Source organism: Limulus polyphemus, unplaced genomic scaffold (assembly GCF_000517525.1).
Source record: "Limulus polyphemus unplaced genomic scaffold, Limulus_polyphemus-2.1.2 Scaffold160, whole genome shotgun sequence".
Lineage (NCBI taxonomy): Eukaryota > Metazoa > Arthropoda > Merostomata > Xiphosura > Limulidae > Limulus > Limulus polyphemus.
In genome coordinates, this window is record NW_013665770.1 from 495,614 (window position 1) to 509,443 (window position 13,830).

General features: G+C 32.4%; 1 protein-coding gene across 3 annotated transcripts in view; it reads right to left on the reverse strand.

Moving 5' to 3' along the window:
- LOC111084898 (adhesion G protein-coupled receptor L1-like) overlaps nt 1–13,592 on the reverse strand; it is a 24,090-nt gene extending 10,498 nt beyond the window's left edge. For all 3 annotated transcript variants that reach the window (XM_022381399.1, XM_022381398.1, XM_022381400.1), the window contains exons 1-8: nt 13,440–13,592; nt 12,381–12,524; nt 11,628–11,845; nt 9,799–9,848; nt 5,890–6,001; nt 5,254–5,357; nt 3,704–4,103; nt 2,545–2,648 (exon numbers count right to left, since the gene is read on the reverse strand). In XM_022381399.1, the coding sequence (XP_022237107.1) occupies nt 2,545–2,648; nt 3,704–4,103; nt 5,254–5,357; nt 5,890–6,001; nt 9,799–9,848; nt 11,628–11,845; nt 12,381–12,524; nt 13,440–13,500 (1,193 nt within the window). In that variant the 5' untranslated portion in view covers nt 13,501–13,592. The remainder of the gene's footprint in view (nt 1–2,544; nt 2,649–3,703; nt 4,104–5,253; nt 5,358–5,889; nt 6,002–9,798; nt 9,849–11,627; nt 11,846–12,380; nt 12,525–13,439) is intronic.
- Nucleotides 13,593–13,830: the final 238 nt, after the last annotated feature.

The window sequence follows — 13,830 nt, forward strand, 5'->3', positions numbered from 1 at the left end:
GAGCGCCCTAACCACTTTGGCCATGCCGGGCATGGAGTTTGTGAAATGGTTTAGATATTTCCTGAAACCAGTTTCGGACATATTTTTCGTAGAATCACAGTATACCAAAAAAAAAAAAAGAACGCAGGAAATATGATTTGTAACTTAGAACAGTGTGCTATAAAAACAAAAGGCATTATAACTTTTTGGAGTCGTTGTTTTATTTTTGTTGTGTTTTTTTTTTGTTTTTAAAACGTAGTGGTGACAATGCTACAGAAAGAACTATCAATATTTTTGATATAAGGTTTTCAAACATTTAAATGATCTAGGGAAAACTATAACGGTTAATAGATAATAGAAAAATGACAGATGTGTATTTTTTATAGGTCACAACTTATGTCGGTCTCAATATATCTAAATATTTCATACGCTTCATCTTCTCCCCCTCAACTGAGAAGCACCAATTTTAGACAAAATTAACCTCATTATTAACCAGCCTATTTCAAAAATTAATTTAAACAAAAACATTAAGCAAATTCATTTGCAATACTAGCGAACCCTTGGGCCTATGACACACATTTACAGGCCGCTATCATGCAAATTTAACGCTTGAACTACCATTTTACACTTTTTCAGGTTAATGATTATTGTCTATATAGTGTAAGTTTAATTTCTTTAACCAAGTTACAGACAGTAATTAGTAGTCTAACTTATTTACTTGCATCAATGTAAATCAATGCCAAATTTGAGGTCCGCATTTAGGGGATTCTCCGTGAAAGTATTTTCGCGAAATGCCCGAGTTTCCTAAGGGGTTGGATGAAAACTTTTACCTTTGTGCCTGTGTCTCAGGGCCGAGACGATTCGTTTAGCACCAGTTAGAAGTTGGTGAGTCCAGCAGTTTAGGAAGTGTTATGTGACACACAGACACTGAATCGTAGTCTATGGATAATTGCTTTCTTCGCAACTTTATTTTTGGTAAGTAATAGTGATGGACAACTGCTGTAAACTGTTCTCTGATCTTCCGAAATAAATAGGCTTTTCATTTGTGAGAGAATTTTGTGATTAATAATAACAATATACTATTTTCATAAACTTTTGCATTTCTATATGAATTGCCATAAATAATTATTAACATGAAATTCTCTTCGGACAAGAAATGCAGCCGGAATTAACATGTAAAACATATGAAATTGCGATTTATACACACCGACCAGCATTTCGACCTATTAAAAATATAAGGATGATCAGTACCAAACCGACAATTATTTCTACAAAGAAGATCATGAAGTTAAAACGGTCAGCATGTCTACATAATACGTAAAAAAGTGATGATTGTATTAAAATCAACAGACTGTCTGTATAGTAAATCATAAAGCGTTTTCTTTACCGCACCTACCAAGATTTCTATCTGGTTAACCAATAGGTGTTATCTTTGTAAAATTGACTAATATTTTAAACGTTAAACCACAAATTTTAATCGAACGGCTTTCTGTTTATTAAATTAGAAATTAGAATATGTATTAAAGCAAACAACATGTGTAGATCATAACACAGAAAACGTTTTCTCTAGTACAAAGACCATCATTCATATCTAATTAACCAGAACGTATTTAATGCATCAGGATTTTTGTTTTGTATGTTAATTTGACTAGTACAGCAGGTGGTAAACAATAAAGTGTGATATGTAATAATTAAAAGGCTTTCTATCTAGCAAATCACAACGTGTTCTATGTAATAAATCAAGAAGGTGTTTTCTGTATTACATTTATTAGTATGTTTTCGATATAGAGGGCGTTAATGGGGTCTAAAATGACTAGCATTTTTATCTATTAAACCTGGTGAAAATATTTATATTAACCTGATCACTGTTTTCATATGTTTCCTTTAATGAACTGACAAACATTTCTGGAAGATAATCATAACGCATAATTGGCAAGTAGCTCAGCCAGCAATTATATCTTGTAAACCAAATAATTCGCTGTGCACTAAACTGACCAGAATTTCTGTTAGTATCTATAAAATATGATCTGTACCAATCCAAACAGGATATCTGTCCAACAAAACATTTATTGTAACCTGCACTTAACCGACCAATACTTCTATATAAGTATATCTTGCAAATCAGGTAATTCAAACGACAATAACAATAGATTCGTAACAAACAAAAATTAAATATACCACATACAATACAAAAGAGATATACATTCATAATTCGTTGCGGTCCATGATTTCTTTTGTACTGGTTCTGAAGATGGAGGAAAATCCTAAAACCGAGCGCCTTCATTAAAAGTAAATGGTAAAACTGTACGGACTTTTTAAAAGTTTTAACAAATACTTGTCCCGAGATGATGAAGTTCAGGGTAATGTACAAACTCTCAAATTTACGAGAATGACTTCAGGTACTCCATAAACATAAAAATATTATTGTCGTGGAAAAATTAAATAACCGATACTAGTGAAACAAGAAAACAGCTTTACATGAGTACATACATGTAAAGGAGTTTCTGATATGCTATTAATTCTCTTCCTATGAATAAACTATATAAAAAAGATAGCCTCGCTTACCTTAAGTTAACAAACTTTGATTGCTCTTTATTTTTGCAGGTAAGGGATCTATCAATTTTTCGACAAACTCTTGCAGTTACGATACACAAAAATGTAAAAGACACCTGGAATCAAGGAAAAATAATTATTTTGATTAATTGTTAGATGTGTTAGGTTAAATATTAACTAACATTTACGGACTAACTGGCATACTGACTTACAATGTAGTAACTTAAATAGATTAGCAGATGACGCTCTTGCATTTTGAGCAAATACAAATTACCATTGAGTATTAACTCTATTGAAGAATATTTTGGTTATTTAATTATGCGGGTATTATAGAACATCAATATATTAGGGTTATGCACTTCAGAACAATTCAAGGATTTTGCACTTTGAATTTTTAGCAGAAACAAAATAAAACAAGAAAACCACATTATTCATATATATTGTAAACAAACAAACATGCATACATAATATATTATAAGAACTTTGAGATTATATTAAAGATAATAATAATTATAAGACACACAAATTTATATTTCATGTTTGTCAAATGTAGATTGTGTTTTATATTGCTAAAATTGTCTATTCTGAGACACACAGGTTCATAGTTTTTTTCCCTTTCTTATTGTACATCTGACCCGAAACAACTTTAATGTTTGTCTGCTAAAATTATAGAAACATGGCGTCATAAAATAGCTGAGCTGCATGTAAGTTTAAATATTAATTAACATAGAATCGTTTATAGATTTATTTTAGTTTCTCGGAATAAAAAAAGGCAAGGGGTTATCTAGAATCAGATTTTATCAGGTTGCCCAATCACACAAACAAAACAACGAAGTAAAAGAAAATAAACGTATATTATAAAATTTCAAAGGCTTGGTATGAAAATGACTAGTTATAGCTGTGATAAATTAAATGCTTATATTAGAATCTACATTACCATATGAGCTCCATAAGTACAACGTTTGATATTTTTTAAGAACGATGTTCAGTTTATTACATCATGAAAAGAAAGAAATGCTGCAGAAAACTAGTAGATAAATAATTGTCATTAGGCGACTATAACTGCTACAGTAATCTTGAGCAATATAATGAATTAAAGTATACTAAATATAAAGCTAATCAATAAAAAACGATTGAATTATTTAGCTAAAAACAATAATATAAGACTTACTAAAACGCAAACAAGGGCAGGTCCTACAAATCCAAAGATAATGAAGTTGTCTATTTCTAACCAGCAGTAGGACTTGGTCCCGTACGTCTGAGGATTGATGATAGCACAGACACCCACAGATATAATAGGTAAGCCATATCCTGAACAGTAATACCACCTCCAGCGACGCCTAGCAGTACCATTGTAATTCTTCTTTTCCAAAGACATTAGGAGTAACTGGAGGGACTCTAGAAACATCCACATGAAAGCAGTTAAAAATAAATAGTGTAATAATCCGGCCACAACACCACATATGACTCTGCTCATCACTTTGTCAATTCCTCCAATAAAAACCACTTCAGAAACAACCAAACAGAAACACGTGTTTTTCTGAATCACGTGCCGATCATCTTTTACGCCTCTGGAAAAATAAAAGAAAACTTATTGAAATGATACTAAAAAATTTCTAACATTTTTCTTCAATTGATTATTTTAACCTACATATTAATGAAAAACGGTCAAAACTACAGAAAACATTGAGTGGGGCATAAATATTAAACAAAAAATTCAGTTTGCACAAGAGTGTCTAGGGTCACGTGTTTTCAGCATGGCTATTCGTCGTTTAATTCAGAACATTTCTATGAATTATGAGTTCTATCGATTTCAAATAATAAAGCATACGTTCCCTGAAAACAGCTGATAAAGGGCTACGTTTTCTATATAAAATGTTTGGACGTCTTAAACGCAAAGTTCAAATAATTCAGGGTTGAATGAATTAAAAATAGTAGTTAAACACTTACTATGCATAAGTAATTTTATTACATAATTATGACTGTACTTCTAACGCCTTAAAACTACATCTATATTTATTATTCTGATTATACCAGCTGTACGTACTTTACATTTGTAGTGAAATCAGTCTGACGGCAGCTATAATAAACTAGACGAAAGCCTTCAGTAAATAAGTTTCAACATCATAAATTGAAAGCTGTTCATTGTTTATTTATTGAATCTTTCCCACCCACATTATGAGTCTTAAAGACTATAGTAATGAAGACCAGTATAGTATACTGGTGAAACAAATGCTTCGTAGAATGTAAAAAAAAATAACTTTTCTTTCAATAGGAAATTTGCCATACTATTAGCTCTGTCCTGACTTAATATCAACCTACCAATTTTAACCCTTTATAACTGTTTTAGTATAAAACAGCCTTTCCAGATATTCATTAAAATATGAAGTATAAGGTTTAATTTTGTATCATATTTATTATTTTTATCAAACCTTTCATTCTCTAAAGCTTTACCAAGTTGAAATATACGTAGGAAGAGGCCCACATAGGGTGAAACATCTACACTTAAAACACAGAAGCACTGGTGCATGGATATTCAATTTTACAACCACCGTAAAGTTCAAACAAATGCTTTAGTTCTACCAATTTATGGTTGAGTTATCAGGTTTTAAAGCAAAAGGCTTATCCAAACAAAGTTAATCTAAGTTAGCCGTATGTCATAAAAAGGAACTTACTGGTCAAATATGCTAAGTATAAAAAAGAGAGAGAATAAAAACTTACCTAATAAAATGAAGAGTTACAAAAGTGACCAATAAGAAAAATATAGCTATTCCACATCCTACGATCGTCACTATTTCGACAGTTAATAGATTATCCTTTTCTATCTGCAAGTAACAAATTCAATCAGTGTTAATCGTGTTCAACATAAGTTGATTATCAATCGGGGTTAATCGTGTTCAACATAAGTTGATTATCAATCGGGGTTAATCGTGTTCAACATAAGTTGATTATCAATCGGGGTTAATCGTATTCAACATAAGTTGATTATCAATCGGGGTTAATCGTGTTCAACATAAGTTGATTATCAATCGGGGTTAATCGTATTCAACATAAGTTGATTATCAATCGGGGTTAATCGTGTTTAACATAAGTTGATTATCAATCGGGGTTAATCGTGTTCAACATAAGTTGATTATCAATCGGGGTTAATCGTGTTCAACATAAGTTGATTATCAATCGGAGTTAATCGTGTTTAACATAAGTTGATTATCAATCAATGTTTATCGTGTATTCAACATAAGTTGATTAAAGTGCAAAAAATAAATGTTATAACCTGTTACTCATAACTCATAAATTGTCAATAAATGACCCCAGTGCTGTCAATTCCTACGTTAAAATATATAGAAAGATAGATACCTTGTTAGGAGAAATATCCATGATTAAGGCAAAGTTTGTCAGGTGATTACAAGAACACTTTGTATGAGACTTATTTGTTTCTATTATCCAACAGCCTTCAGCAGACCAGTGCCTAAAATAAAACCAAAACCAAATGCAGTAGCATTCATCCAGAAAACGACACTAAAACTCTGGCTTTAGAATTTTTAAAAGTATATCCATTCTGATATTTGTTTTATTTTTAAGCACCTTATGCTTATGACATTATGAGAAGATTCTTTCTTTGTTTCGTTTGGATATTTGCGCAGAATTGTTTGTCTTGTGTTTAAGCGTAAAACTAAGTAATGGGATGCCTCCACTGACTCCCTCACAGCAGAAGTGTTAGTATTATGTATTATAAGGCCACTAACATGCCACTGAGCCACCGGGACTATTTGCACAAAGCTACAAAAGAGCTATATAAGCTAGCCATCCTTAATTTTGAACTGATAAACTAGATTGGAAGAAGCTTGGGATAGATTGGGCTACTATAATCGCATAATGGAATTTGTCCTTTACTCTTATAACTCACCCACGTCTCCAAAGTGCGCGGGCAGAGTGCGGCTTTGAGGTTTGGTGGCTTGCGTCCCATTACCGCCAAAACAAACAAAAACATCTTGTACCACTCTTTTTGGGCCATATGTGCATTATAAGAATGGCGGTCAAATACTATTATTAGGTAGAGTTGGCGGTGGGTGATGTTGACTTTCTGCCTTCCCTCTAGTCTATCACTTCAAAATTAAGGACGGCTTACAGAGATATCCTTTGTACATAATTTAATATACCAACCCTCGAGTTCACTGTCCGGAAACTAACTACGTGGCCACACCCGGCACTATACGAGATGGAATTTAATGTATGGCAACAGAAAAAGCATAGCATGGTTTGTAATTAGGCATAGTGGGAATTTTTGTGTTCACTTTCATTACCACGAATTTTCACATCAAATGGTACTTAATGTAATTATTCTCTTTGTCATTTATTATCATTTATTGTCATTTTCTTTGTTTGTTTGTTTTGAATTTCGCTCAAGTCTACACGAGGGTTATCTGCGCCAGCCGTCCCTAATTTAGCAGTGTATGACTAGAGGTAAGGCAGCTAGTCATCACCAATCACCGCCAATTCTGGACTACTCTTTTACCAACGAATAGTGGGATTGACCGTAATATTATAACGCCCCCACGGCTGAAAGGGCGAGCATGCCAGACCCACCATTTTGTTAAAAGGAACGAAAGTTAGATCTAAGATCAATGCGTTAAATTCAAAGGAAAGTTTTATTTGTTATACAGTTACATCGGTCGATTTCTGATGGTTTCTCTTTGATTGCTCGTCTGAGATGATGAAGGATGATTGTTTTATCAAAACAATTCGTTTCTTTCATGATTATATATATTTTTATTGGTGACTCCTCATTGCTTGTTTGTTATTGAGTTGAAAGTCTGGCAACTAAGTAACTTATATAAGATTAAGTTTATTTTTCCTTTAAACAACAACAACACATCGGTACACAACCATAAACCAATGAAGGATTTATGTTCAGCTTCCCAAAAGTTTTTTACTCTTTGTTTGTTTATTGTTTAGCACAAAGCTACACAAGGGGATATCTGCGCTCTGCCCTTAACAGGCATCGAAACCCAATTTTAAGTGTTATAGGCCCTCAGATTTACCGCTGAACATAAAATTATAGATTTCAACACATACTTTCAAAAGGAAAACTGTGTTCTGCAGCTCTACCATTACTGACTTTGAATTTTACATAAATTGCCTTGTTATTCGATTCTGAAAGTTAATATATATTTGTACCACTGACAGTTAGATATCAGCTTCTGTCAATCCAGAGATATGCTTATTTGCTTTTTAAATGTTTTACTTGGCCAGAGCTGGAAGCTTTGCCGTGATTGAACTATATATATATATATGGGGATTAGCTTCTATAAGCCCATCAAGGTATAAACACCTTGAATACTTTAACTGAGAGCGAGCGAGATGAAATTTCAGGTAGCAAGAAGCACATAGATACTAATAAATACTGCGTAGCTCTGTGGCTCGGCATGGCCCCATTATTAGAGCGCTTGACTCGCAATCTGAGGGTGGCGGGTTTGAATCCTCGTCCCACCAAACATGCTCGCTCTTGGAGGCGTTATAATGTGACGGTCAATCCCACTATTCGTTGGTAAAAGAGTAGCCCAAGAGTTGGCGGTAGGTGGTGATGACTAGCTGCCTTCCCTCTAGTCTATCACTGCTAAATTAGGGACGGCTAGTGCAGATAGCCCTCGTATAGCTTTGCGCGAAATTTAAACAAAAAACGTAGCTCTGCAGTGTATTTTTGCACAACCATACCCAATTAAAGTGGGCTTTGAATAAAAAATACAAAAACATTGACAGTTGTGAATATATATATTTTCAACACCTTTCATTGAAACAGCGGGAGTTTCACAGGTTTAAGTAGGCTTGGTGATTAGGACCCTCGACTTGCAATTTGAGGGTTGCGGGTTCGAATCCCCGCCACACCGACACGCTCGCCCTTTCAGACCTGGGGGTGTTATAATCCCACTATTCGTTGGCAAAATAGTAGCCCAAGAGTTGGCGGTGGGTGGAGTTGATTAGCATCCTTCCGTATAGTCTATCACTACTAAATTAGGGACGGCATGGGCGCGAAATTCACAACAAACCAAACCAGTTTACGTAACTGTTAAAGAAAATATATTCGGTTTAAGAATAATAATGATAGTAATTTATCAACATGTTTGGTGTGCTTGCGCAGTCCTACAATACAGAAACTTTACGTGCAGACGTGGTTTGTTTAGTATTTGTACGTGGCATGTCTAATACACAAAGTTATGTTTGTGCCTGTATGTTGGTACCTTTCAGCCCCTATTATAATAGGCCTATAAATATTTGAAGTCATCGTACTGAGGTTTAATGTCTGTGACGTGACATTTTTAATGTAAATAAAACCTTTGTGATCTAATATTTTGATTTAAGTTGAAGCGAAGTCAGAAAAATGTATGAGTACTTTATAGAGAGGTGTGCTGCCGTTATGAGAATAAAAATCCATCAAACGCTGACACGACTACTGACAAACAAGGCTAACTTTTTTATATACTAATCAAGTTGAACCCGCGAAATTCTCAAAAATAAATTGTTTTTTATTCACTTTATCTTGGGAGGGGAGAGGGGAGCTAGGTATGATAAACATTGCTGACTCTGATTATGTACCTCAGAGTAAAATGTCGAGAAAAAGAAAAACAATTCTGACTGCCAATCACAAGCAGCAAAACATATGCAACAAAGGCGACAGAGTGAGACTCCACAAGAAAGGGAAACACGCCTTAACAGCTAACGAATAAAAAGACAAGCAACTCATCGTCAAGCCGAGACTGAGAAAAAAAAAGGGGGGTTTAGCAAAGACAGTGACCGCATCCGCCATGCAGAGCTCTGTTCGTAAGAAACATGAGACCTTCTCGGCGAGGAAATAGAGAAAGATATCATTCTAATAGTTAGGAGTGGGTTAACTATACGATAAATCTATGATTTCATTTATTTTCTTTAATTTTTACGCTCTTAAGCCATTTATCTCACACAAAATATGACCATTTGACATGTATTGTTATATGAAAAGCGAAATTTTGATCTATTCTGTTTAAAAATAGCTAAACACCGACCCTCTGTTCAGGTAATACCCGGGAAACTCCGGGTAAGAACGGCTTGTTATGTATAAATAAATTTTATATGTATCATATGTAAACACACTGTGTATAGAGACATCATGTATAGACACGCCATGTGTAGGTACAGCATATATATATATATATTTATATCATGTGTAGACACATCATTTTTTATAGACGTATTATGTGTAAACGTTCTATGTATAAATATGCGTCTTACCTCGTACTAAACTCCAAGTAAACGCATTGTGGATTAGTAACGTTTTCTTCCTGCAAATACAAGAACCATGCTTGTAAGTTTTTCTTTAAATATTCAACGAGAAGAATAGTATTCTAGTCAGCGTTCATTTCCGTAATATAACAAGATGGAGAAAGCAGAATGCATTAAACAAAGTTCGTGCGGCGGGTGCTAATAGTATAAAAAACATCTGAGAATATCTCTGGTTAAGCAATTTTACAATCTTGTTTTTCTTATAGATAATATGAGATCCTGATTTTAAAATTAAGGCGTTAAAGACCCCATCTTTGTTCGAAAAACTTATGTTTAAAAGCATTTAGTCTATTTCATCTTATATCATGTATCTATTGCACGCTATAATAGATATTTCTTCCTCTAATGAATTTTAATTTAATAAATTTAAACACGAATAACAAAATACAAGGATCGTAGAAACATTTATATCAGGGGAAAAATTTAGCATCAAAGACCACTTTTGGTTTTTAGAAGTATTTAAATACGACTACAATAGAAACATGAATACGTAAGAAAATGTGCCGGTCAAAATATTCCAACTGTCATTGAACCTCAGATTCATAGATCATAGATCATAAGCAGAAGTGTATCACTTCTAACTAATACTTAAAACTATTCTTAGAAACTGCGAATTAAAAATAAGTCTTTTTCTCATTCTTAAGAAAAACACATAGTTTAGTATAACCTTTTCAATTCCCTTAAAATTTTTTACTTGTGTTTTAGACGCAGGAGCCTTTAACTTTACATTGGTCATAGATCATAAGCAGAACTGTATCACTTCAAATTAATACTTAAAACTATTCTAGAAACTGCGAATTAAAAATAAGTCTTTTTCTCATTCTTAAGAAAAACACATAGTTTAGTATAACCTTTTCAATTCCCTTAAAATTCTTTACTTGTACTTTAGACGCAGGAGCCTTTAACTTTGGTACATTGGCTACTAGAGTTCCATTAAACCCATGGAGATAAGTTACAACATACATATAATATAATGGCAGCGCAATACGAGCGCGACAATGGTTCCAACACGTTTAAAAATACATGTTAATAAATTTATTAATATATTTCAGATATTCTATGTTACCTAACTCTATCGAACTGTGAAACTTATGCAAATGTAATGATATTTATCAAAAAATAAAAATAAACAAGGTAAACAATATATGTCATAGCAATTTATTGACCAACGATTAAAAGCTAAAGTTACGTTCATAAAACTAAATTAAGAGAAAGCAAATCGAATTTATAAAATATCGAGAAATAAATATTTGATTTCTATTTTTTTTACTTTGTAAAATATACAGATATATATTTATTTTATAAAATATACAAATATATATTGACTTTATAAAATATTCAAATATATATTGACTTTATAAAATATACAAATATATATTGACTTTATAAAATATACAAATATATATTGACTTTATAAAATATACAAATATATATTTATTTTATAAAATATACAAATATATATTGACTTTATAAATTATACAAATATATATATTGAGTTTATAAAATATACAAATATATATAGTGAGTTTATAAAATATACAAATATATATATTGAGTTTATAAAATATATAGAAATAAATATTTGCTATATACGATTTTGCTTTATAAATAAATAGAAATACATGTTTGCTATCTATTCTCTTGCTTTATAAATTATATAGATATCAATGTTAGCTATATACTCTCTTACTACAACTTCTAGCAAAACGTTAATATATAGCTGTATTAAATTGAAAATTAAAGTTTATTTTTTAATTATAAATTAGCTTGATGAGTACCTGTAAATGCTTCAGAATAATGGTCACAGGCTGGTGAAGTCGCACCATTCGATACCGATCAATAGAGGCGCTAAGAACACGTGAGTTGATTATTTGTGTTTTATTGACCACCATTGAATTCTGGGTGTCATCGAAGTTGGTAGAAACAGAAAAATGATCCTCAGGAGAAATAAAGTCTTGAATGTTCTTGTATGCTACGAAAACAATCTCCACGCGGCCTAATCGAGAAATACACACGTAATAGTAATGGAATTTATACATTGTTTGTGATAAATACGAAAATATTATGGAGACATAGTCCAATGATACTACGTACTAATTTCTACAAAGATGACTTGATATCCTGTCCTTATCAGATGCGGATTTATATTTTAGTTTTTTTATATGTTAATATATTTAATGACAATCGTTAAACAAAGATAGATGTTTCTATCTTTGCAACAGTTGTTTAAAACACAGCATATTAGGCTAGGTTGTATAATGAGCCAAGCATTCTGTATAAAGTACACCTCATGTTTAAAGATTATAATTCTTTGTATCTTAAAACCTACAAATTCTCTGAGGCTTTTCATTTTTTGCTAGAAAATACTTATGGAAACAATCTTTTAAACTTCCATCAAAATTACTCTATAAAATTTTATAACTTAAAAAAGTTGCTCTTCTTCTTACAGCTCAAAATAGTAGATAAACCTATTGATGAGTCAAAGAAAGAATAAGTGGCTTCTAGATAAAAGCTACTGTCATAAAAATTACCGCTCCTTCCGCTTCCGACTAATGCTTGGGCTGGTAGTAATATGACGTCATGGATTGGAATCCAACTTGTCCCCACTACATCCTCTCTAAGAGGGAACTTTACGGTCGTTATTGACCAGGTCTCCACCAGCCGAATCGAAATCACTGGGGAAAAAGGTAGAATTTCAAAGTTACTTATTTGTCCTTACAACGAAAAAGGTAGAAAGTTTTCACATAAGATAGTAATTTAAAGTATGTAAGATTTTGTTCTTCTTTTTTTAATCTGTTTTAAAAGGATGAATTAACAAGAAAAATGTATGAAATATGTTTTCAGCGATGTAATTTGGTGTAATTCTAGCGCCAATTTACACTCTTTCTATAGTCACTAGAGCAAAGAAAAAATACAAAAGCAGGTGTAAACGTTTTGTTACATAAACATTTTATATAGACTGCCGGATGTTAGTTAGCTGATTTTGCATTTTAATTTCTTCAGGTGAGGATTTATAACTAAGTTTTACGATATTAGAAGATGTAACCAAACCCGTTAAAAAGATGGTCAAACTTAAGGCTATAAACTCTATTTTAACTTCTAAGAAAATGTTATTCCTTATATTATGCAATTTGATCCGTAAAATTTCATTAAAATGTTGCTTGTATTTATGAATTACGTAAATTATAATAATCTATCCAGTCGAAAACTGGACTCTCTGTTTGTTTTACTAATATTATGCATTATAAGCATAACAAATTACTCACATTTAATATATATATATATATATACATAGTTGCACACACAAATGTTATCAAAATTGTTTTGTTTTCATAAAATTTAGGGCAAATGTATTGAATAAACATCATAAAAGCTATCTCATTTATATATTTCAATGGCGATTTAATGTCTAGCTCTCTGACCAATATTTTGATCTTGATAATTATTACGAGAGCATTGGTGATATGTTCTCCATCAGTCGGAGTAAAAAACAAACCAACAACTAGATATGACGTGAACTAAATTTTGTTTCTTAGTTTCTATAAGATTTTGTTGTCCGAAACGGAAAGGTTTAAAACGTATTTATTTACAGATGTTGTTTTCCGCGCGGCTCCATCTTTCCTGAAAGAATGGGTGTTGGCAAGCAACCATGTGTTTTGTTCCAGTCTTTGAATGAAAGTGGAGGCTGAGAAACGTTGTTGAATTGACGATAAGTCTCTCCAGGCTTGACGCTGGAAGTCTTCCAAAACACTACTGGCTACTGATTGCGCAGACTGTAACATAAAAGTAAACAAATATTGTTTGAGCCATCAGAACTACATATCATTATATTCACTGAATAAAATACCTATTTCATGTACTAAAGAAAACAACCATTTACGCAAATTAGAATTTGGATAAAAATTATTAGTCAGTATGGGTCTTGAAATGAAGTTTTTGTTGACAGAACACATAAGTGGATCTTGAACCTACGTGACGGAG